The 23,975-nt window shown below is 53.6% G+C and overlaps 1 protein-coding gene and 1 long non-coding RNA gene across 2 annotated transcripts; one reads left to right on the top strand and one right to left on the bottom strand.

The window, feature by feature from the left end:
• Positions 1–633: 633 nt before the first annotated feature.
• LHX2 (LIM homeobox 2) lies at positions 634–20,326 on the bottom strand. Its single transcript, XM_061433496.1, has 5 exons — positions 20,193–20,326; positions 18,485–18,687; positions 17,171–17,574; positions 11,273–11,478; positions 634–1,537 (listed from the first exon to the last, which is right to left on the bottom strand). Exons 1-5 carry the CDS (start codon positions 20,310–20,312, stop codon positions 1,250–1,252), a joined length of 1,221 nt encoding a protein of 406 aa, XP_061289480.1. The 5' UTR covers positions 20,313–20,326; the 3' UTR covers positions 634–1,249.
• On the top strand, positions 1,401–2,577 carry LOC133257531 (uncharacterized). The gene is made up of 2 exons (XR_009739587.1): positions 1,401–1,491; positions 2,280–2,577. It is a non-coding gene; the product is annotated as an uncharacterized LOC133257531 (long non-coding RNA).
• Positions 20,327–23,975: the final 3,649 nt, after the last annotated feature.

Genomic DNA, 23,975 nt, shown 5'->3' with positions numbered 1-23,975 from the left:
CGTCGTCCGTCCTCTCTGGATGCATCTTTGCTCTGGATTTCTGTGATTACCTGACACTTTGTTAGTAAAGGAACCGAATTCATTTGGTTTTGCCCCAGTGGAAGATTCTGAAATTCTGTGTCTTTCATTAGGAAAGCTTGAGCTTAAGCTGCCCTTTGGTGACGGCATTCATTCCGTATGCGAACAGGCCTCCCTCCTTGCGTGACATACCCTTCCAGCCCAGAGAAGAGCAGAAAAGGCAGGTGTGATGGCCTCTGACCTTTGTCACATGTATCCAGCATGGCACACTTATTTAATCTTTGAAAGACCAAATGCATAAATGAATGGCATTCTGCTTACACACTCCTCACTTGGTACATAACACACATGCTAAGATGATCTCGTCTGTCGCTGCCTCCACTCTAAATTCCTTAAGGGCAGGATTGTGTCTACTTCATCTCTGGTTCCCAACAAGCAGCCCAAAGTCTGGCACAAAGAGGGACCCCACAGATATTATAAATAAATATTTATAAATCATTATAATTAAATATCATAGATAAAGAGGGGAAGACTTTGGAATTTATCTCTGGGTTTCGGTAAGACTTTTATAAGTCCTGTGAATTTCACACCTCACTCAACAGCAGCAGCACCAACTAGTTTCAATAAGTGGTTTTATTACTTGTTAGATTTTACAAATTCTGATATTCGAACAGACTTCCACCTTAAAATTCTAAAACAACAAAGCGACCGTTGGAGGGGGTTTGATTTTTTTCCTTTTTTTTTTTTTTTTCTTTTCTGTTTAGGACTATTCAAAGTAACAAACTTTTTTTTTCCTTTTTTTTTTTTTACATTTTTGCTCTGGTCATAAATATACAGAGAAAAAGAGGGAGAGAAAAAATGAACAAGTCATCCAAAGTATGGAGATAAAACAGTATTCCTAAGGCACGTGGCAGTCTTTGAAAATACAGAAGCTCTAGCCAACTTAAATTATTTGTTGTTTTTCCTCGCTCAGTCCACAAAACTGTACAGTGACACAAATGTTGTGTTGCAGATAGATCTTCCAAGTAATTCCAGTCCACAGAGCTGTGTCAGCCGGGGGTGGGGGGGCGCAATTATTTTCTTCCTCAGTTTCCAGGCGAGATCCTAAAATGTGGTTAGTTAGTTGCTCAAAGCCTCTATTTTAAAATACACTTGGAATTCAACTAAAGATAATTTCTTTTTTAAAGAAATTGTGGGGCGGGGGCAGAGGTGGGGGTGGGGCCGAGAGTCATTAGAAAAGGTTGGTAAGAGTCGTTTGCGAGGGGCTGTGAGGCTCGTGGCCCTCCAGGTTGCCAGGCACAGAAGTTAAGACGGACGTCACAGTCGGCAGGGTGGGGCTAGTCAAGTCTGTGAGGGTGGTGGGCGTGCTGGAGGGGCTGAGCGAGGCGTTGGACAGCTCCGAGGCCGGCCCCGACGGAGTCCCTGTCTGCAGCGCCGCCTCCGTCGACTTGTCCACGCCCGTGTTTTCCTGCCGTAAGAGGTTGCGCCTGAACTTGGCCCGGGCGTTCTGAAACCAGACCTGCGTGGGGGAGAGGGAAGGGGTGATCAGAGGAAGGCGGGGCGGGCAGGAACAGGAGATGAGCAAAGATCGCTCCAACTGTTTAAGCCCAGAGATGCTAATGGGGGTTCTGCCCGAATGGGGGTGGGGGTGGGGATTTATTTAAAAGTCTGGCTAGGGACTTCCCTGGGGGTATCAGCCTTCCAATGCAGGGGACACATGTTTGATCCCTGGTTGGGGAGTCAGGGTCCCTTATACCTAGGGGCATTAATTGACCCCCAGTACTGCAATTAAGACACAACACAGCCAAATAAATTTAAAAAAAAAAAAATTTTTTTTTTTTTAAAAAAGGTCTGGCTGGCAGTTCTTTGTTCTTAATACAATAAAAACATCCTTTCCTCAAACTGCCTGTAATGGGGGTCTCCCCTTGTTAGAAGATTCCAGAACTCAGCCCCACTCTCTAATATCGTAGCCACTAGCCACATGTGGCTACCCAGCACTTGAAATGAGCCTAGCCCCTAAACAGCTGGTCTGTAGCTGAGAACCATATATCAGAATGGTAGAACCATATCAGAAGGAGGTAGAATATCTCAATGGTCACTTTTATTTTCATGAATATATTTTCTATTGGACAAATTGGGCCAAACAAGATATAGCCTTACAATTAATTTTACAAGTTTCTTTTTGTTTTAACGAAGGTACTGGGAAATTTTCCATGTAAAATTATGTATGTGGCTCAGGTTGCATTTCTCTTCTCTTCTAGAAGATTCGCACAAACCAAATTTCCATCATTTTTGACCATGGTTCACAGGTTTTTCTCAGCAGTCGACTTTAAGCAGGCAAAGATCCCACAAGTCCTTGTTGGTACCAATTTTCAAGTTTTTCATGGTAAGTCTGGGAAATACCAGAATGGTGTAAAGAACACAGAGGACTCAAGTCGGTAAACGATACCGCTCCTAATCCCCGCCACCATCACTCAGAGAAGGCACCCTGGACCACTGGGTTTCAGGTCTCCAGGCAGAGTGGGAACAACTGCCCAATTAAAGATCCCCCTCTCCCAACCTGCCCTCGTCCCAGCGTCCTTCATGGGGGAGGAAAGGGCAGTTACTGAGCTTGGTATGAAAAGAATGCCCGAGAGAGAGAATATGGGTTTGCTTTCATTTTTCCCTTGGCGCAGACACAGGCACACATCCACGCCCACACCATTGCACACGAGCCTGTACACACGAAGCATCAAAACTTGTCCACACAGCAGCACCCCCCACCACTAGCAAACTGCATAGAGAGATCCCACTGTACCCTGAGGTCCTCAAAATACTTCGGGAGAAGCCTAGAGAATCTAGGGGAGTGGGAGGTCCTAGTTTGCAAAGAAAAAAAGGCCAAAGGGCTGGGCGCCTTCACTTCCCTTTGCGTGAGGAAAACACCCGCCAGAAACCTCCCCATAAAAGAAAGGGGCTTAGGGAATTTTACAGATTCTGGGGTGTCCAGTTGCATATTTCCAGATGTGCCTGCATTTGCCTGTCTTCCCTGTGTCTCAGACAGGGATGGGAAGGACCAACTCCTGGCCCCACCCTACCCTGGGGACCACCCCAGAGAGGGGGGCTTGTGGCCTCCAACTTGTCTTTTTGGTGGCCTGATACCACTTGGGCTCAATTTAAAAGCACAGCCTCAAGAATCCTGGGGTAAGGAGAGAGATGGCCACTGTGAAGTTGGGAAACAAAGCTCTCTCCCATGCATGCTGGCTCCTTCCAGGAAGAAAGCACATTTTCCCCTGGCCTTCTGCCCAAAGCAAGCCCATCACCTCTTCTGGGGGCTCACAAATAAGGACAGTGCTTCTAAGACCAGCCTCCAGAGGCACTGGTTGGGGTCGGGGCTTCTTCCCTGCTCAACCCACAGAAATCTGCAGGGGTGAGACTGTGTGTCTGTCTGGGCCAGAGAATGACCGACAGAGAAAATGATGGAGGTGTCCCCAGACACCCTCAGAGAGAGAAGATGACTCCCCCAAAGTGTCATTGCAGACGGGGGAGACAAAGAAGGCTGGAGCCTTGATGCTCTTGCCACCATCCTATCCTAAGAGTGTGTGGCCCCGTGAATACCCTGTGAGTCTGACTCTCCGAGCAGGAGCAGGAAGCCTGGGGGTGGGGTGGGGGGGCAGTGCATCGCCCGTTGGTCTGGGGCTCCAAGCCCTTGGGAAGGGCTGGAACCAGTTAGTTGCTGGCTGTTTGCTATTGCTCCGGCGTTGCCCCTAACAGTGGTTTGTAAACAATGACACCATCTTTCACAACGGCCTTCTCTGCTTTACTGGATCTGAGGCACTGGGAATCTGGTGGATGAAAGTCAACAACTCAAGCAAAAGCCAGTTGCCGTGGGGGTTTATGTGGAGTTTGTTTCTCACCCTAAGCCAGGCGTCACCAGAATTCTCCAGGGTATTTTTTTTTAAATCCCCTCCCAAGAGGATATTAGAACAGGGACCCTGTCTGAGCCATCTTCATGTCCCTGGGGATATCACACAGGGACTGGCAAAGATGAAGAGTCAAGTCACACACACTGAGTTAATAGCAATACTAACAGATAACATTTACAGAGCTCTTTGTGCCAGGCACCAGTCCCTCCTCTAACACGCACCATCACAACTTATCTCCATGACAGGCCAAGTAGGGGGGTACTGTCATTATCCCCATTTTATAGACTGAAAACCAGAGAGGAGGCTCAGAGAGGCAAAGTCACTTGCCCAAGGTCACACGAAGGCCAAGTGGAGGTTAGGATTCAGGATGATCTGCCGTTAAAAAGTCCATGCTCTCCCTGCCACATGAGCCTGAGTGAGTCAGCAAGTGAATGAATAAATGAATGAATGCGTGAGTGAATAAACAGAAGCAACTGTAGTGTAGTGGAAAGAGCGCAGGTTGTAACTTCATAACTCCAGTTGTGCTTCTGCCACTGCCCAAGTGACCTGTGCAAGTCTCCTACCTCGGGGTCTGCCTCAGTTTCCCTGTCTATACAGGAAGGGGACTGGCCCGCACCACACCATCTCTATGGCCTCTTGGGGGTGCTCACAGGCTGTGACTCCAGGGCAACCGCAGCAAGGAAGATGACCTGCTCTACCCACCCAGCCCTCCCTATTCATCTCCCAGGGCGGGGGCGGGGCGCCTCAGTTGGGGCTTAAGTCCCAGGTGAATGAGGTAGCCCACATGGCTGCATGCCCCCTCCTCAGATACCCACTGGCCCTGCAGGCTGCGCCTTGCCTCACAAATCCCCTTCTTCAGGATTCTTTCATCAAGGAGGCCAGGAGGGCCAGTGGGAAACCCTTTTTGCCCACAAATCCCCTTCAAAACCACCGCTAAGGAAACCAGCAGGAAGACCAAAGCTTCAAGCCCCAAAATGTCCACTGGCATTTTTTCATGACGTGAAAATTAATGGCTGCACCCAAAGCATCTGACCAAAGATGGGACAAGTGGAAGTCAGGACCCAGCCACGCCACGCAGTCACAGAGCAAACGTCTTATAACGAATGTTATGCTACGTGTGCTTAGTCGCTCGTGATGTCCGACTGCGACCCCATGGGCTGTAGCCTGCCAGGCTCCTCTGTCCATGGAATTCTCCAGGCAAGAATACTAGAGCGGGTAGCCATGCCCTCCTCCAGGGGATCTTCCCAAACCAGGGATTGAACCCAGGTCTCCTGTACTGCAGGCAGATTCTCTACCATCTGAGCCACCAGGGAAGCAATGAATGTTATGTGAGGGAAAAAAGAATAATGAATCATATCCTCTGGTATAACTTCATAAAGCAAGTAATAACGATCAGTATTATCCACTCTCAAGGCAACGGCCAAGCAATGTTCTAAGCATTTTACACATGTGAACTCCGGTTAGTGCCATATAAGGCTGACACTAATATTATGGTCAGGTGAGAAAAATGAGGCCTACAGTCCAGCCAAAGAGGTAGAGCTGAGAGGTGAGTCCCTGCAGGCTGGGCCCATACCCCCATCCACTACTTGACCTCCAAACTGTAGACCTGGATTATTGGTTTCCTGTGTCCTCATAAGGGTAATTTTCCCCTCTATTTTTCTAACCTTCTGTATGGTGGGGCTATTTATAAACTTTAAAGAAAGTTTTCTTGAAAGAATAAAAAATGTGAGCAGTGGCCTGGACATCATGACCCCTTGATTCCAGCTCCAGGGCTACAACTACTTTGCTGTGGAGCCTTGGACAAGTTAGTCTACATCTATGGGTTTCAGTTTCCTTTCTTCTAAAATGGGAGATTTGGACCAAATCATCTATAAAATTCCCTCCAACTTCAGCTGTCCGTTTCCAGATCAAACAGTCTCTATAGTCCTGCACAAACAGCAGGAGAACAATGTTCACTGTCCCCATTTTACAGGTGGGGAAGCTGAGGCTCAGTGAACTGAAGGCCTAGTTTAAACCTCACCTTCTCAGTGAAGCCACCCCGACCACCACCCTCCCCAGGTCAGGGCCTCACGTTTCTGCTCTCGTTGCGCCCCTATATTTTTCCATCCTAGCACTTCTATTTTATTTTTGTCAAGAGTTAAATAAGAGCTCTGTGGCCAAAAGCATTTGGGAAATGTTGGATTAGACAACACTGAATCTGCTCAAGAGTTCTCAATACCTGTGCTAGCCCCAGTGTACTCTGATCACCAAGAGAAGAACATGGTCAGTCTGTAGCCTATTGCAAACTTAAATGGTCCTGGAGTCACTTAAAAGATATTTTAACTATGAGATATTTCAAATATATGGAAAAATATAGAGCTCAATCTTATCACCATTTTAATTATTTATACACTACCTTGCTGGACATTGTCTCCCCCTGGACCATACAGTTCCAGCCAGGCCTGTTCACTGCTGGGGTCACTGCTGAATACTCAGTACCTCATGCCCCACCCAGAAGATGGCAGCTCAGGGTACGTGTTGAAGTGAGTGAACAGAGGAAAGCTCGTATCCTCGGGTCTTGAGCTCTCACATAGGTTAGTGATGACTAATGTCATCTGAAGAATGTTTTTAAACTGTTGATTGTTAAAATGTATTCTCCTTCAAAGTCACACCCAGAACCCCTAGGGAGACCTCCACCCATCCAAATCCATCAGCTCATCAGCCCCTTCCCCAAGTCTATGGCACCTTAATATTCTGTCTTCCTGACACCTCTCCAGTAGAAAAGAGAGGCAACACGGAGGTGCATGGATGTGCTGAGGAGTGGTCTCCAAGAATTGGTAAAGCTTAACGTCTTAATGGACCACTGTCCAAGGGGCCATTCTGTCTCCCAGTCACTTTGCTGACTGGTGACAAGTATTAAGGCTGTCCTGCTGTTGGTAGTGAAAGTTCTGAGCATGTTTTATGCCCCTAGGGCTTTACAACAGAATTCCCACTTGCATACCAAGACGTAGCATCTATGACTCACTCCTTCCCTAGTCTCCCTTCTGTACTGCTGCATTCAGGGCTTCCCTAATAGCTTAGACAGTAAAACATCTGCCTGCAATGCAGGAGATCCAGGTTCAATCCCTGGGTGGGGAAGATCCCCTGGAGGAGGAAATGGCAACCCGCTCCAGTATTCTTGCCTGGAGAATTCCATGGACAGAGGAGCCTGGCAGGCGACAGTCCACGGGGTCAAAAAAGTTGGACACGACTGAGTGACTAACACATACACTCTGCTGCATTCAGCAACCAGATCCAAGGGGAGGGGGCGCTGAGAATCTCAATCCCTATACTATGCTATACTGGAAAAGCTCTGGAATCAGACCAATCTTGGCTTGACTCCTCTCATCACTGATTAGCTGTGAGACTCAGTGCAAGGATTTTAGCCTCTCTGAACCTCAGTTTTCTCATCTGCAAAATGAAGATAATTAAACTTTTAAATGTGTGCAAAAGGGAATGGTAGACTGAACCGTGCTAGGTAAATGTGTATGAAATATAGTATGTATTGAGTCCCTAATATGTACTTTATAAATTACCCATCATGTCATCTTAAGCATTATCATCCTCATTTTATAGCTGAAGCTCAGAGAGGTTAAGTCACTTGCTCATAACCATTCAGGGAGTCAGTGGGAGGACTGAGTCTGGACGTCATATCAGCTTCAAATTCCGGCAGGGATACTGCACCCCAGGCACGCCATGTTGATGATGCTTATGTATCACAGATTTGGTAACAGCACCCTACATCATCTACTTCTGGGAACACAGCCTCAACCCCAACCTGCCCCACCATGCAGACCACAACCTGCAGGGGGCACCCAAGGCCTAGCACCATTAAGCTGGTGTAGCCAGTGATGAGAAACTATTTCATGGGCACCTACTTTGTAGCAGCAGTATCATGCTTCCCATTCACTGTCTCAATCCTCAGGAATTCTCAGGGTGCGAACTATTATTATCTCCACTTCAAAGACAAGGATGTGGGCTCTGAGAGGAGACGTTAAAGTGTCCAAATCACATTGCTGGTATGTCAGAAAGGTGTTACCTTTCAAAGCCCCACCGGCTGCTTGGCCCCAAACTGCCCCCAGCTGGCCCATCAGTAGTCAGAACACCTGGGAGAGGGCCCCACCCTGCCAATACCGGTTCCTGTATCCTCAAGTAAATCACTTCATCTCACTAGTTCTTAAGCTGCTCATCTGCAAATGAGCAGGTAAATATTAAGGTAAGGGAGACAGATGACTGACTGGAAAGACAATGCTTCGCAAACTATTGCATAATCATGACCCGTTGTGCCATTAGGGAATGTTAAGGATTTGTACAGGAGATTGGGAGAAAGGGGAGGAGGGAGAACAGTGGTCCAGTGTGCCTTTCAGGTACAACTGACCTCACCCCAGCGACGTTCAGGCTCTAAACGATACTCAGAGGCAGTCTCTGCTGGACTGGCTTAGGGAGAAGGAGCAATGCCCATTGATCAGATGGGCCTGGATTTGGATCCAGCTCTGCTACTTAACAGCAAAGTGTGACCTGGGGCAAGTGAAAATCATTTGGGCCTCAATGTTCTCATCTATACAGTCGAGGAGTATCACTATCATGATGCCTGATAGTGAGGACTTGATGAGTAAATGTATGTCATAAGCCTTTTAACACATAGTAGACACAGGAGACCACTCAAGCATATACTGATTAGTAGATATACCATAACTGTCAGTGGTTCTCTCTCTGTCAACTAGTCCTATGTCCTGGCTCTTACAAGTCCCCATGTGGAGAGGGCATGCAGGTGCTAAGAGCCCTGGCTCAGGATTCTAGGGGAGGAGGGGCAAGCCTAGACCCAGGTCACCGAGGTGAACCTTTCCTCATGCACAGGGTAGGTAACTGGTCTCTCCCCTGGTCTTCCACAGAATCCCTCCCCTCCCAATTGATCACACTATGGGGAAACTGATCGTGGGTCAGTCTTGACACCTAATAGTTGAAATTCTTCAGGGCCAGGGCTGTGGCTCATCCATCTCTGGGTCCCCAGGGCCTGATGTCAATAGGTACTTGGTCAGATGAAAGGTAACTATGCTGGAAATGGCAAAGCACTCCTAAATCAAGCCACCTGCCTTACTAAGGCTGAAAGAGACTGGCTCCTCACTCCACATTCAGACCCAACTACAGGTGCTTACTCTTTATTTCATTTAATCTGGATTAAGTGTGGAGGTGTGTGTGCCATAATGGTGCCCATTTTACAGATAAGAGAGTTATGGCTCAGAGAGGGAGTAATTAGTTCATCCAAAACACACATCCAACTGAGTACAGGGACAGAAGGGAACCAGCTCTGCCTGACTTCAAGCCCCTGTTCCTGACCCTGCCTGCTCCAAGGGCTTGATTCACGTATCCTTTCCATGGAAAGGTGAGAATCACCAATTCACCATAAGGGCATCTTAGAAAGAAAGGACTACTAACCAGAGAGAAGTTGGCGGCTGCAGATCCAAATTCCCCCCAGGAATTCCCTACAGTCCAAATTCCCCAGGGCTGAGGAACAGAGGGGGCGCCAAGGAGGGTCCTCTGATCTAACCCCCAAAAGGACAAGTCCGAGGGAAATGGACCAGCGGGACCCGAGACCCCAACGGAGCGGGGACGCGGCAGGGTCCCCGCCTCTTCTCGAGCCCCAGCCAGAGAAACCCTTGGGCAAGGCGGACCCAAACGCAACCGCGGGGCTAGCGGAGCTCTGCGGGGAGGGGGGAGAGGGGCGGGCCCAAGAGGCGCAACGGCGTCCCATTGGCGGGCCCTCAGTTCCCTCCGCTACGTCACCGAACCGGCAAGACCAAGCTGCCCCTGACCCCACTCCTGGTGCGCCGCACTGGGCACCCGGACTCCACGGTCTCCGGAGACCTGCGGATCCTCACCCGCGCCACAATCCCCTCTGCTACTTCTGTCACCCCCAAAATGTTTTTTTTTTTTTTTTTTAAGTCCTAACAGACTCGCGGGAAAACTTAGAGTGGCTTCACAGCCTTCAGGGTCATCATCACCCGTCACCTACCGGTGTTGCCAGCCACCCCCGGGCCCTCAGTCCTCAAAGACTTGGGGGCTGGAAGTTGGGACGGACTAGCCTGCACTCAAATCCCAGCACCACTCCTCCTATTATGAGACCACAGACAGATCACTACTTCTCTCGATTTTCTTACCTCAAAATGTGCGTTGTTATCCCTACAATCACATGGTCTGAGGAATAAACTGGTTAAACTGGCTATAAAGGGAGATATTCTCCCACCTTATTATACAGATGGGGAAACTGAAGTCCAGCCACCAGAATAATCGTTTATACTATTTAATATGTTAACTGATGAATCTAGTTAATGTTACTCTCACCCACCATCCACTGAGTGGTTAAGTGCCAGCTACCGTGATGGGGACTTACATTATCTCAATAGCTCCTGTAATGTAGATAATTTTTGTGCCCATTTCATATATAAGGAAACTGAGGCTCAGAGGGGTTAAGTGATTTAAGGCCACGGATCAAGGAAATGAGTAAGAGGAGGAGCTGAAGATTTAAAAATTGGTGATCCAGGACACTGTCGTGAATTTGGGTCACCCTGGACTCCCCAAAGGAGGTTCTTAACATCTTTGAGGGGATGGAGGGACCCTTAGGAAATCTGGTGAAAACGCTGGATCCTCTCTATCGAGAGAGCACACTCCATACAAGCGCAAGGCTGCTCAGTTTCAGAGGCACCCATCTACTTCCACCCAGGGGATCTGCCCTAACCCCTCTCCCTTACCAAACCTTGCTTCTGGGAGAGTCTAAGAAACAACAAAGAAACAGAAGGAAAATCCAGAGAGAGAGACAGAAAGAAAGAAACTAGAGAGAGCAAGCGAGGAGCAAGCAGCAGAAGGAGCTAAGGGCTAACAGCAGTTGCCTTGGACTGGCATTGTGGTATAAGGGGCCAGGGTGGGGAGGGGAGCTCTAGAGTTATCTGAAATGCTTGAACCTTTTACAACATGAACATATTTGTGTGTCACTTGAGTAATAAATAGCAACTAAGAATTGCTTACAAGAAAGAAAAGAAATTGTGTAGACAAAGAGGACAGAGGGACCCACAGACATAAAACAGAAACACCGAGGGACAAAAACTTGAGGAGAGAGAACACCTCAGAGTAAGGGCGGGGGTAGGGGTGGGGGACTTGAAATACAGCCAGAGATAGACTGAAAAGATGGAGAAAGAGAACAGGGAAAGATAAAGAGATAGGCGGACATAGAACAGGAGGTCCTTCCGCAGCCCACAGCCGCTGTGGGGTTCCACCTCACAGGTTCCTCAGGTCCTGACGCCACCGAGGCCCCCACCCGTAGCCCCGGCCCAGCTGACCTGCAGGACCCGCTTGGTGAGGCCTGTCTTTTGCGCGAGCTGCTTCAAGTCCTTGGCGTCGGGGTTGTGGTTAATGGCAAAATAAGACTTCATGGTCCGAAGCTGGTGGTGCTTGAAGGAGGTGCGCATGCGCTTCGTCTTCTGGCTGCTCGGGTACGGCTGGTCTCGGTCCAGGTGCTCCGCGTCGTTCTCGTTGCAGCTCAGGGCTGGGGAGGGAAGGCAGAGGCCGAAGGTGAACCTCCTGGCCCGGCTCCCCCCCCCCCTACACTGCCAAGTCCACACCCACCTCACGATCCGCCAAATGTTTCTAGCCTCAGGACCACACTGCGGGTGCCGCACCCCGCTGAGATGGAGATATTATCCCATTTTATAGATTTATAGGGGAATTTGAGGTTGAGCCATATACCCGGGGTCTCTCAGCTTGGAAATGCTGGATTCAAATCCAGCTCTAGGAAATTCCAAAAAACATTCTGAGCCACCATGTTACAATAAAAATAGTAATGACAACTTGTCAATGACATTCAACTCCACAAGATGTGCTAATGGGCTTTACATGCACATTTTCATCCTCAAAACCTTTTGAGCCAAGCATTATTTCCCCCCTTTTTACAGATGTTGAAACTGAGGCTCCTAAAGGGAAATCACTTGACCTCGGACACAGCAGGCCCATTACCTTCCCGCTTCTCCCCGAACTCCTAAGGAGAAATGCAGTCTGCAGCCTTCCCTGCCCCTTGCTCCCACACAGGGTCAGGGGCAGGCACCTAGAAGTCATAGACTTCCACTCACGTTCCAAACCCTCCACCCACTTTCATCTCTCCGTTCCCACACCCAAAGTACTGCAGGACCCCTTAGCCCTGGGCCGGAAATGCTGGGCTGGAGGTTGGAAATTGTATTTTGTAGCTTCATCCTCACCACTCCTGTGAGGCAGCCGCTTTTCAGTTTTACAAACGAGATCAATGAGGCAGAGAGGTTAAGCAAGCGATCTTTGGAAATTTCGAGGAGTGGCACAGTACTTAGCCAGAAAGGGAAGGAAGTTGGAGGAAGAAATTAACATGTATTCCACACCCAGGGTATGCCTTTGGCCCTACATACAAGGGGGGGTGGGGCTAGGGAGGGCTTCACTACTGCTCCAATTGCTATTCACCCCATTTTAAAGATGAGGAAACTAACAGGAAGGGAAATGAAGCCACACCATTGGTTAAGGCTGAGCCCAGATTCAACACTGCAGTTCTTGCCTCCTTGCTGTTTCTTTCCCCTACACCACAAAGGCTGGCAAAGATGAAGCATGACTCTTTGGGGAGCGTGTCCCTATCCAGAAGGGGCCCAGCTGGGGCTGCCAATGCCTGGAAGGCACTGGGGGTGGGGGACAGGGATGGAAAACTCGGGCTTCAGAAAGTTGCTTAGCAACCTGGTGGCTGATGGGGACATGCGGGACCCTTCTCCAAGATCCCCTCAATACATCCTGAGCCATCTTACTTTGGGGAGTGCCTCATAGGAGATTAATTCAGTCCCCCCTAAAGTGGGCAGCTGGGAATATATCTGCTGTTTCATCACATGCCCATAACAGAGCTGCAGATTTAGCAAATAAAAATACAGATTGTCTAGTTAAATTTGAATCGCACATAAACAATGAACAAGTTCTTAGAATGATATCTGAAATACTGCATGGGACATACCTATACTGAAAATTAATCTGTTGTTTGCCCAAAACTCAAATATTGCACTGTATACACTTATACTAAAAAAAAATTATTCATTGAATTAAAATTCAAATGTTGTGTGGGATACACGTACACTAAAAAATTGTATTTTTCCTTTATTTAAAATTCAAATGTTGTAAGGGATACACTTACAGTAAAAAAAAAAAATTGTCGCTTACCCAAAATTAAAATTTAACTGGGAGTCCTGCATTTTATCTGGCAATACTACCTCAGAAGCACTCCTGCTCCCCTGGTGGCCTACTCCTCCCCTGCCCAACTGAGGAGTAATCCCCTGCAGAAAAAGTGTGCAAGATGCAGGTCTTATCCCTAACCTTGAAGTTGTCAGCAAGTAGCTACACCTCCTAAAGTCCCCTTCCCACAGGCAACCAGGCACCCAAGTTCTCCAGCTGGGCTTTACTCTCACTGAGAGCACCCAGAGTAAAGAATGGGGATCCAGCAATTTAAAGGGGATCAGAGAATGACTCCAAATGTGATCCATGGAAACTGCCCTGCCCCCCTGCTGTGGGGAAAGACCCTCTTCTTGCCCCTAGTCCCCAGCTCCACAGGAGGTGGGGGGGGGGGTTGGGGAGTAGGGCAGGCCTCCCCACAGGGGATCTCTGGGCCCATTCCTCTGCCCAGCCCCCACCTGGGCCTTGCTGCTGTTAATGAGCTCCATGGGGACCCTGGCGCCCCACGCACCCAAGGGATGTGCCCTGAGCTCGGCCTAGATTGGGGGGGGGGGCGCGGATGGTGGTTGGGGGAGGGAGAAGGAAAGGGCAGAGAAAGGAGAAAAAGAGACAGATGTAGAAAAAAGAGAGAATGGAGAGAAAAGGAGAGGTGGGGGCAGGGGGATGGGGGAAGATGGACAGAGCCAGGAAAAAAGAGGAGAGGGAGAGAAAAAGAAAGCAGTGGATATGGAAGAACCAGAGAGAGACAGCTACAAAGAAAAAAATCAGGAGACACACAGAGAGCCAGAGGGGTCACCAAGACCCAGAAATAGTAGGGATGCGGTGTGGTGAAGGGTCCAGGTTAAGGAACTAAATCCCCGTCTTGGGCAGCCCGGTCCCTTTGGCGTGGCTTTTTCAAAGCCGTTACAGGCCGGGTAGGGAGGAAAAGGGGAAGGATGAAAAAGGAGGGGAGGGCAGAAAAGAATTCGGCCCAAGGTAGGGAGGCCCAGGAAGGCCAGCAGCAAGGGCAGGGGACCGCACTAGGGGCAAAGGAGCGGCTGTTGGGCCCAGATTCGGTTGCTGCCCCAGGTCCCCTCACTCTGGCCCCCAGCTTCCCAGCCGGGTGAGATTCCCCAGGATCGGATCCGGGGAGGAGCAAGGGGACGAGGGGAGGGGGAGAACCAAGCTTTCTCTCTCCTTTTTTTTTTTTTTCCTCTCAATTAGGCCGATTCAATGGAGCTAAAGAGCTCGTAAAATCATGAATAATTTACTCGTGATCTGTTATTAACCCATCGGGTTTCGAGCTCTTGTCGCTGGGACTGAACCTGTAATCAAATCTGACTTCGCCTCATTTTACTAAAGACGAGATTGTAGGTTCAATTGTCTAAATAATGGATTGGAATCAAATCAGTAATTACGCCGCCAGGCGCGCGCGCACACACGCACACACGCACACACACACACACACTCACACACACACACACACACACACACACAAAGCTGGGGCTGGGGGAACTGGGCATCCGGCCGGTCCGCACGGGACTCCCGTGGCCGCGGCGCGAAAACTCGGACGCGAGGCGCAGAGCCCGGGCCCCTGACCGGCTCCGGCCGCCTTGCCGCGCCCGAGGCCGGGGTCGGGTAGGTTTCAGTTCTGCCTCCGGGACCTGAGCTAAGATCTCGGACCAGAGGGGCTTCCAGAGGAGGGCCAGCCGCGGCGGCCACCGCCCCGGAAGGACTTTCCGATCCTGCGGGCCCCGGCGCTCTAACTGTCCTTCCCTAAGCGAGGGCCGGGCGCACCGACGGCGCCCCTCCCCACTCTGCCCGAGCTCACTGCCCCGTAATAAGGTGCCGCTGCTCCTCCACCGACTGTCCCCCACAGCGATGAGCTTTGCAGGGGGTTCGTGTGGCTGGGCCCCTGGGTGTGGGACATTCACACCAACAAGCTCGAGTCCTCACAATCGGAATCACGCGCGCGCGCACACACACACACACACACACACACACACACACACACACACTTGCCCGGACATAACCACCGAAATCGCACCCTCCACGGGGCCCTCTTTCCAGTCCCAACAGCCCGCGGCCCACACTGTGGCCCTTTCTCTTCAGCGGGAGCAGGCAGGGGAGAAGGAGGCCTGGTCGGGGAGGCGCCCCCATTTCTCAATCTAGTCCGGGAGCCCGGAGTAAGCAATCCGCACAGCCACGGGCAGCGCGCCTTGCTCGGGTTCCACCAGCTTAGAAAGCCCGGGCCAAGGCCAGAGACACGAACACCGGAATGGAGAAAGAGACAGGAACTGAGAAACCTGGAGACACACGCAGAGAGAGAAACGGGGGCCTAGAGACCCAAAAGGAGAAAAAAAGAGAAAGGGACCAAAGAGAAAAGGAGGAGAAGGCATGCGTGGGGCAGACTTGTAGAGGTGCCAGCTTCTCTGAAACTCAGCCTCCAGCCACATCTTGCTCTGAGTGGCGCGGCCTCCTCAGGGAAGGTGGAGGAGCAGCAAAAAGCACAAATAAATCGCTGTACCGTCTACCTTTCCATTGCAAACCTGTCTGCCCAGGGAAAACATAGTCCCGCTCCCCACCCATCAGGAGCCCTGTGGCCCAGCCCGCCCGCTGCTTTCTACTGGAGGCCGACCGCACTTGATAAATAGACCCGCTTTGTTTTGGGGAACCGGATCTGGACTCAGGGTAGTCTGTTCAGGGTTGGGGGTGACCGAGGGATGCAAGTTTTGGAAAGCCACATCTCTTACAGAGCTTTCAACAAATCTTAAATCTGCCTTGCAGACCTCGCTGCAGCCACCTTACCATTTACCAGACTGGGGGCTGTATTTTCCTCCCAGCTCCACACACCAAGACATATGCCCCATGATCACCCAACAAACAACTTCGTTGGAGCGAACAGGGGACCCCCACCCACCTATCATTCTCCACCCCCTGCCCATGCCAGCTCAGATTTTTAAAGATGAAAATAATCCTGACTTCTTCCCCACCACAGCCCTCTCCGCACAGTTCAGGGGTTTGGTTTTGTTTTGTTTCCACTTGCGCATTAGACTAAGGGGAAAAGGAGGAAGAAAACAAAGTCTCTGAATCCGATTCTGCCCCAAACGAAAGAAAGAAAGTAATTGCAAATAAACTCTATCAAGTTCAGAAGCCCAGGGAGTCATAAACCTTCCCGGCCGTGCAGACTTCGGGCAGATGTTGACGGGCCTCAGAACCGCTGCAGCTGTCCTGAGCTAGGAGGGACGCGGGAGGGGGCAGAGCCTCTCCCGGAACAACACAGGGTTCAAAGACGCCGGAAATTCGAAACAAGCCCTCCACCCCAACCCCAGCGCAAAGCCAGGCCTTCTCGGTCTCATCCTGGGGCGCCGGCTTTGGAGGGTCGCAGCTCTCATCTCGGCGCCCCGCTGTCACCCGGAACTCGGAAGAAGAACCAGGGGGGGAACCCGAGACCTGGTGGAACAGGAGGATCGGGCAGGACACTACAACCCGCTTTTGCTCAAGAGGCTCCTGGGCCCAAGTTTCCCGAGCCTGCCGCCCACAGCACAACTTTACATGACCTGGCCGCAAGCCAGGCCAAACTCGGTGGCCCCCGGCCACCGCCAGTCCTTTCTCTTGGGACCCCCGCCGCTCGGCCTCGCTCAACCATCGCCCCAGATCCTCTCCCTCAGCCATGCCAGCCTACAGCCTGTGTGGTGTCGGCTCTGCCATGCTTTCTCGATACTTGCACTTTCTGCTCAGCCAAGTGGGTAAAAGGCCCAAGACAAAAACCCTCTAAAAGATTTCTCGGCTTCGAGGTACTGCACCGGGAGCATCAAGACCACTCCAGCCGAGGGCGCAAAGGCTGGAGCCCAGAGAGCTAATGGCGCTTTCTGCCAGGTCATCTGGTGGGCATGGGGAAGCCAAGAGTGCCACCCAGAGTGACACAAGTAAACATGTACAGCACACTGAAATTCACTTTGCCCTCAGCCTCTGACTCTGTGCACCTTCCCTCAACCCGTCGGGGCCCGCTCACGGCTCCTCGCACTCACCAGCGTTGTAGGCGGCCAGATCCGCCCCAGGCCCGGGGCTCTTGCGCTTCCTCGGCCGCCCCTTCTGCACTGTGCCCACGCCATTGTAGTAGGGAAGACCCAGAGGGTTGGCCCCAGCTGCACCCAGCCCGGCGCTCTTGGCCGCGGCGGCTGCCGCTGCTGCAGCCGCCACGTCGGCGTGGTTGAAGTGCGCGGGGTACTCGCCCTGCAGCAGCGCCTCGAAGTGCAAGCGGCAGTAGACCAGGCTGTCCTTCATGCCGAAGTGGTCACCCGTGGTCAGCATCTTGTTACACGTGGTGCACGTGAAGCAGTTGAGGTGATAAACCAAGTCCCGAGCTCGCATCACCATCTCCGAGGCCGAGATGCCCAGGTGGCAGCGGGCGCAGCGCTGCACAGAGAAGCGCCTGTAGGGACCATCGAGGGAGGGACTGTGGGGACACACGGTTGGGTACCCCCCGTATCCCTCCTCCAGGTACCGCTGCTACCACTGGTGGGAATCCACTCAAGACGGGCAACCGGGTCTTAACTTGGAGGATGGGGCAAGAGGGAACTAGATTTTGGCCCATATCTGGTCCAACCCTGAAACATAGTTTCCCTTAACCATTTTCGTGTCTACAAAGGCTTTACTTTACCCAGAGTCTGAGCAAGCCCTAGGAAAGCCTCGCTGGGGAGTAAGGGAAACTTCCCATTCATCCCTTCCTCAATCTCTACCCCTGCCCTCCACACCAGTGCCTGGGCATCCTACAGACCTTTGTAATTCCTAAGAAACAGAGACAGGGAGAGAGACAGAGGCAGGGGAAGGGGAGGTGCAGTTGAAATAAGCAGACCTAACCCTAAACCAGGAGAAGAGAACCAAGTAGCCTGGAGCCTGCCTGTTAGTGATTCCGGTTCTTCAATCCTGACCAGCTTTCACTCCCATCTCCAGGAAAGACCCGGAAATGCACCCAATCTGATCCCCGGCTCTGTCTCCAACTTTGTTCCACACCAGTCCAGACTGCCTGGGTCTGGGGGTGCCTGTTTCAGTTCCCCCCAGTTGACCCAAGAACTTCAGAGGGAGAAGGGTGCCCAACTCAAGCTTATTTTTGGTCTAAGCTAAAAAGAGGGCAGCTTCTGCTTTTCTCTGGCTCTCCACCGACACTTCACAGATCTTTCCAAGAGTTCCCTCAGATTATTGCTTTAAAAGGATGTCAGTCAATTTGTACTGGCTTGGAGAAGGGGGGGAACTACATAGGGAACCCTCCCTTGGGACAAGACTGGATCTGAGACCAGGGGTCCTGGCTGCCCCGGGGCGGTGGGTCCCGAGGTGGGGGCTACCTGTAGTAGTCTTCCTTGCAGTAGATGCTTCCATCCTTGCTGAAGCAGGTGAGCTCCGACTCCAGGTTGAGCTTGCACTCGCAGCACTTGAGGCAGCGCATGTGCCACTGCTTGTCCACCGCCAGCAGGTAGTAGCGGTCGGAGATCTTGCCCCCGCAGCCGGCGCACAGCGCAGCGCGGTCACTGCTGATGGACGGCATGGTCTGCGGAGGGAGGGAGGCGCGAGACCGCAGCGCCTGCGTCAGCCTGCGACCCCACCGCCGCCACGCCGCGGGGAAACAGGCACGCACCCGCAGCTCCCTCGGTGGCTCGAGCTAGCCCTAAACGCAGCGGGGTGGCTGCCAGGGTGTGTGGTACGCCTCCTCTACGCCAAAAGGCCCATATCCAAGGGGCTCAGAACCCAGGTCCGCCCATGCAGCCCAAGTCGGTCGCAGGCCCGGGACCGGCTGCTGGCCTGGACAGACCTTCCTCCTTACTTTCCCCCCTTCCTGTCCCCTCTGCTCTTTTCCCGAAGGGCTCATGCTTCGTTGGGGGACTGGGGGCAGTCGTGGCTACTTCAGCCAAGCCCTCCAAAAGCTGTCCCCAAACTGTTTCTTAAAGGAGCCACTCTGCTGGGCCCCAAGAAAAGGGATAAGATGACCATTATAAAAGTCACCCTCCACCCAGACTCCTCTCCAGAGACTCGGTCGAGTTCTTGGCCCCTAACCCCAGTGATCTCTGAATTCTTAAGCCGGAGGTTTAGGCCAGGGCAAATAGCGCGCGGCTACCACCTCTGCCACATTGGCTGGGGCCCTCTTAGGTCCTGAGAGAGGCTGAGTGTGGTGCATGGGCACCCTCAAAGTCTCCCAACGCAGGACAGGCCCAATCCAAATCCTCTCCTAACCTGACAGGCTGAGTGGGTACAACTCCGGAAGAAGAGCTTGGAAACAAGAGGCACTGGGGCTGCTGTTCTCGCTTTCCAAGCAGAGAAGCTTCGCTGCTGCTCCCCACCTCCTTGGCCTCTAAAGGGCACTGCGGGGCCTGGCTTGGGCAGTGTCTGTTTGTCTGGCCCCCAGGAAGGTCAGAGGCAAGGAACTGGCTATTTGGGGCTGGGCTGGTGGAGCCAGGTGTGGAGATCCGAATGGACTCTCCTTCCACAAGAACCAGGCCAGAGCCTGAACGGCCAGCCCTAACCGGGCCGAGTGAGGCCAGCCAGGAGGCCCGAGATGCGAACAACGAAGAGCGCTGGCCTGGAAGACTTCGACCTCTGAAACTGTGCTGGGACGGGAACCCCGATTGCCAGGAGGCGGAGAGTAGCTCCAGTCGGCTGGAGACCCCGGTGCTGCCGGGTTGGTTCGTCCTTCCCCGCGCCGAAGGCGGCCAGAGCCGAGGAGAGCGCGGGGTTGGCGACCAAAGAGCCCCTTGAAGTGAGAAGAGAGCCATCGGGCCGCGGGTAGGACTTCGCTCCCACTTCGGGAGAAATGCTCTCTTCCACCTTTAGGGTCTGAAATTTCGGTCTCAACCTTGTTTCCCTCCTCCGCCCCAGCAGCCGGGTTTCCCGTGAGCCGGGAGCTACGGGCCTTGCATCCTGTCCGCAGATCCCCAGCGTCCAGTCCCGCGCGGCACGAAGGACACTCCCCAAAGTGCCCCCAAACTTAGGAGAGCAAAGGCGCAGACCGATCCGGCCGCGTCCCAGCTTCTGGCCCGGACCCCGCAGCCGTGCGCCTACCGTCTCCGTGTCGCCGCGGTCGATGGCGGAGCTGATGGCGGGAGCCTCGCTCTTGGCCCTGCGGTCCATCTCGTCGATGACCCCGTGCACCTCGGGGCCCGACAGGCTGTGGAACAGCATCGCGGCGGGACCGGCGGGGCCGGGGGCGCGGCTCCTCCGCGGGAGGGCTTGCCCCCCGCCTCAGCTGCCTGGCGCTCCCCGCACTAACGGGCCCGGTGCATCGCCACCGCGGCCCCGGCCCCGCCCGAGCTCGGCTGTGCCCCCAGGCCGGGCTCTGGGCCCCGGGCGCCCGCGGGCCAGGACGCCTCCCGCCGAGGCGCGGGGGCAGCTACATCGCGGGGCGCCTGGGCGGCGGCGCCAAAGCCAGGGTCACAAGGGCACGGGGCGGGTGGGGGAGGAGGTGGGGTGCGGGAGGGGGCAGGAGACCAGGGCAGAGGTCGGCCCCCGCCGCGGGCGCTTTCACGCCGCGGGCATTGCCCGCCCGGCTTCGGCGCCCCGGGCGCAAAGCAGGAGCGCAAACTCTGCCCGAGGCGGCGACGGCTGCGGTCGGGGCTCACTAGGGAGCGACTAGGTGCCCGCGGCGGCCCAGCTGCCTGGACCTCTCCCCTCCCCGGGGTGTGCCCCCAGCCCAAGGCGACCCGCTTAGGCGCTGGGTCGGCTATGGGAGTAGGGGTTTCTCCGGAGCCAGCTAGCCGAGCGGAGACACCAGGAGAATTGAAGAGGAGGAGGAGGAAGAGGAGGAGGCGGAGGTGGAGGAGGAGGAGAAAAAGGAGGAGGAGCAGAGTGGGAGGAGGAGCCGCCGGCCGCGGGCCCCGCCGCGCGCAACGCTCTCCAAGAGCGCGCCGAGCCCAGCCCCGGCTCTGCAGTCCGCGCCAGCCAAGCGTCCGCGCCTTTTCTACAGCCGCGCCTGACATCACGTCCTGCCGCCGCGCCATTGGCCGCCCGGCACCCCGGGCCCCGGCAGCGCGTGCTCTGGGAAGGCGGGAGACCCGAGAGGGAGGGGAACCGCAAGAGGAGGAGAGGAGCGACGAGATGGTGGGAGCTGGTGGGCGAGGCTGGGGGGCGGGGGCGGGAGCCAGCGAGGGAGGAGGGGGAGCGCGGGGTTTGGAGTTTTAAGCTACAAACAGTTTGCTGCGATTTTCTTCGGGAAGGAAAACTAAACCTTCTCTCCCCGCCGTCTCCATCCTAAGAAGGCGCAGCCGCCAGAAGATGCTTGAGGAAGGGCTCCCTCGGGTAATCCCTCGGCCCGGAGCCGCCCCTCGGGCACCGGCTGGGGAAGCCTGGGAAGGCCGGCCTGAAGCAGAGCTCGGGGAGCCTTCGGCCGCTTCCCGCCGAGTCCTGTCTTCCGCCTGGGCTTCGCGCTGCGAGGCTGCGGGCTGCCGTGCAGGCCTCCTGCGGACCCGGCTGAGCCAGAGCGGCAGGAACCGGCGGGAGCTGTGGCTCCCGGGGAGGGCGGCCAGTCAGCTTACCCTGGCTCCAAGCGAGCTACGGCCCAATTAATGGCCCGGCGTGTAGTTCCCACTCTCTCTTCCCGGTCTCTCTCCAACCTGGAAGAGTGAGTGTGAGCGTGGCTTTACGAACGAGAAAGGCATGGGTTCGGATCCTAGTTCTGCCATTGACTTGCAGTGTAAACTTCGGCAAGTGACTTAACTTCCCTACGCCCGTTTCTGATCTTTTAAGTGAGGGACAAGAAAGCCCTCTCCACATGGATGTGATGAGCGAAAGAGATCACGAATGTAAAATGCCTGGAACATAGTAGGCACTAAGGAAATTCTTTCATCACTTCCTTTCCTCTCTTCTTCCCTTTAAAAACTTTCCCACTCCGAGCTACATTAGGTATCACTGAGGTTCTTAAAAACCACAGGCCCATTGCGCTGTCCGCTGGGTGCCTCATGCCACAGACCAGTTACTGAAGGGCATCCTTCCTGCAGCTTGGCTGCACCACTTCTCCAACAACCTGGCCTGCCGCATGAGTCCCAACTACCACCCCAACCCCCAGACTTCAAGCTCCACCAAGAGACTCTTGGGAGTGACGGGGTGGGTGATGAAGAGGGATTTAGGGAATAAAAAGTGATTGTGGAGAAAAACTGAATGAGCTAGTTACAGAACCTCAGTCTCCTGGCTCTGCCTTGGAGGCGGGTTCGTGTGCAGTGACTTGATTGCCAATAAGAGGTAAGGGGCTAGCCAGGATCTGTGTAGTTTACCTTACAGGGCATAGAACTGAGGCTGTACAAAACATACTTTTACACAAGTCTTAGATGAATTTCAGACAACTACATGTGAGCTTGTAATGCCCAAGCACAGACATGCTTTGTGTGCAAATGCACATGTTCATCTTCATTGGCAAACACTTCGAGTGTAAGTATATAATGCCAGGCAGGAGGATGCATCTATACACTGGAAAATTGCAGTTATAGGTAAAGTTGCACTCTCAGACAACTCTATGGAGATGCCTGTGTAGGGTTCTCTGAGACCATGTTTTGCATATTTGCAAAACTTTCGAAGTTACAAGAATGTGTGTACATGCTGCACACGCACAGATGCCCTCAAATGAGGAACGGACCATCAACCCAAAGACGCGCGTGCGCGAGTGTTCACACAGACGTGTGTGTGCTCTAGCGCCTGCACAAGGCCAGCGCCCAGGCACACTGACGCCCGCACGCGTACACATAAGCATGTTTTACTGACGCATCTGGGGCACTTTCTTTCAAAGAAAGGAGGGAATGAAGATCTAATCTGGGAGTCACCGGGGTTCATCGGGAGGTTGCCCAACGGGTAGGAAAAAAAAATGTAACAGCACTTGAGCGTTTGTCCGTGGTACAGCTCTGTGCCCAAGCTGGAAGGATGCAATGCGTTTCCTAGAACTCGAGGGGCTGGCTCCCTTCGGAGCTGCGGGGCGGGGGAGGAGCACTCGGTTACTCTTTGCCGCCGGCTTCCCCAGAAAGGTGGAAACACACCCTGCGGCTCTTCACTTCCCCCATGTCTGTAAGCACACGCTTTCTTCGCCACCTCTCTGACCAACAGCCCACACCCACCGCCGACCGACCCCGAATTCCCTGACAGGATTGCCGCCGGGTGCGCCCGCGTATGTATCCCTCCGTGTCTGGCTGGGACGCGCTCGGGTCGGCAAAGGGCTCAAACTTCATTTCCCGCCAAGGGATCTGGGCACCCCTCCCGCCCCCGACACCACACACACCCCAGCCCTGAGTTCAGAGGCCGGTAACTTTGCTAATCTCCCCCAGCGGCGAGGGGAACATCGCACAACCGCTGAGCCCTGTCCACGGAGACTAAACAAGGAGAGGAACAGGCTGTAAACACACATCTTGACACGTGAGTGACATTTACACGGTGCAAGAAGCCGCAGCCGCGAGGATGGCGGCGGGTGGGGGGAGCAGGCATCCGCAGGTAAATGGAACCTTCGGAAGCGCCGGAAACAGAGGCCCCTCGACGCCCCTCCCCCAGGTACGGGAAAGGACTCCCCAGGTCGCTTGAACCTGCCTTCTGTGGGAGGTGACAGGTGAACGGAATTCAGGTCTGGCTACTCTCGCCGCTGCCTACCTCCCCACCATCTGCTTCCTCGCAGACAGGCAGACCCGGCGCATAATGAGGTAGCAGCCTCCAGCCGGCCACCGTGACTAACTCAGAACAAAAGCTCTCCCTCCACGCCTCTTCCAACAAAGGGGCCACCAGCCCTGGCGCTCCCCGAAGGCTGCGGGGCTCCGGGCTGCCGGCTGCGGAGCTGCCGCTCGGAAACTTCCCGGGGCTGCCGGCGCCACGGAGCCG

The sequence above is a fragment of the Bos javanicus genome, chromosome 11, assembly GCF_032452875.1.
Source record: "Bos javanicus breed banteng chromosome 11, ARS-OSU_banteng_1.0, whole genome shotgun sequence".
Classification (NCBI taxonomy): domain Eukaryota; kingdom Metazoa; phylum Chordata; class Mammalia; order Artiodactyla; family Bovidae; genus Bos; species Bos javanicus.
Note: the sequence above shows the minus strand (reverse complement) of the source record. Positions and strands in the feature narration are given on the sequence as shown.

Bases quoted from the DNA above. Each gene is read 5' to 3' on its own strand.
- LHX2 (XM_061433496.1), bottom strand. From the start codon at position 20,312: ATGCTGTTCCACAGCCTGTCGGGCCCCGAGGTGCACGGGGTCATCGAC. The intron at 18,688-20,192 runs GTAGGCGCACGG...CTCCCTCCGCAG, and splicing joins ACCGCGGCGACACGGAGACG to ACCATGCCGTCCATCAGCAG. The intron at 17,575-18,484 runs GTAGCCCCCACC...TGGTCCCTACAG, and splicing joins TGCAAGGAAGACTACTACAG to GCGCTTCTCTGTGCAGCGCT.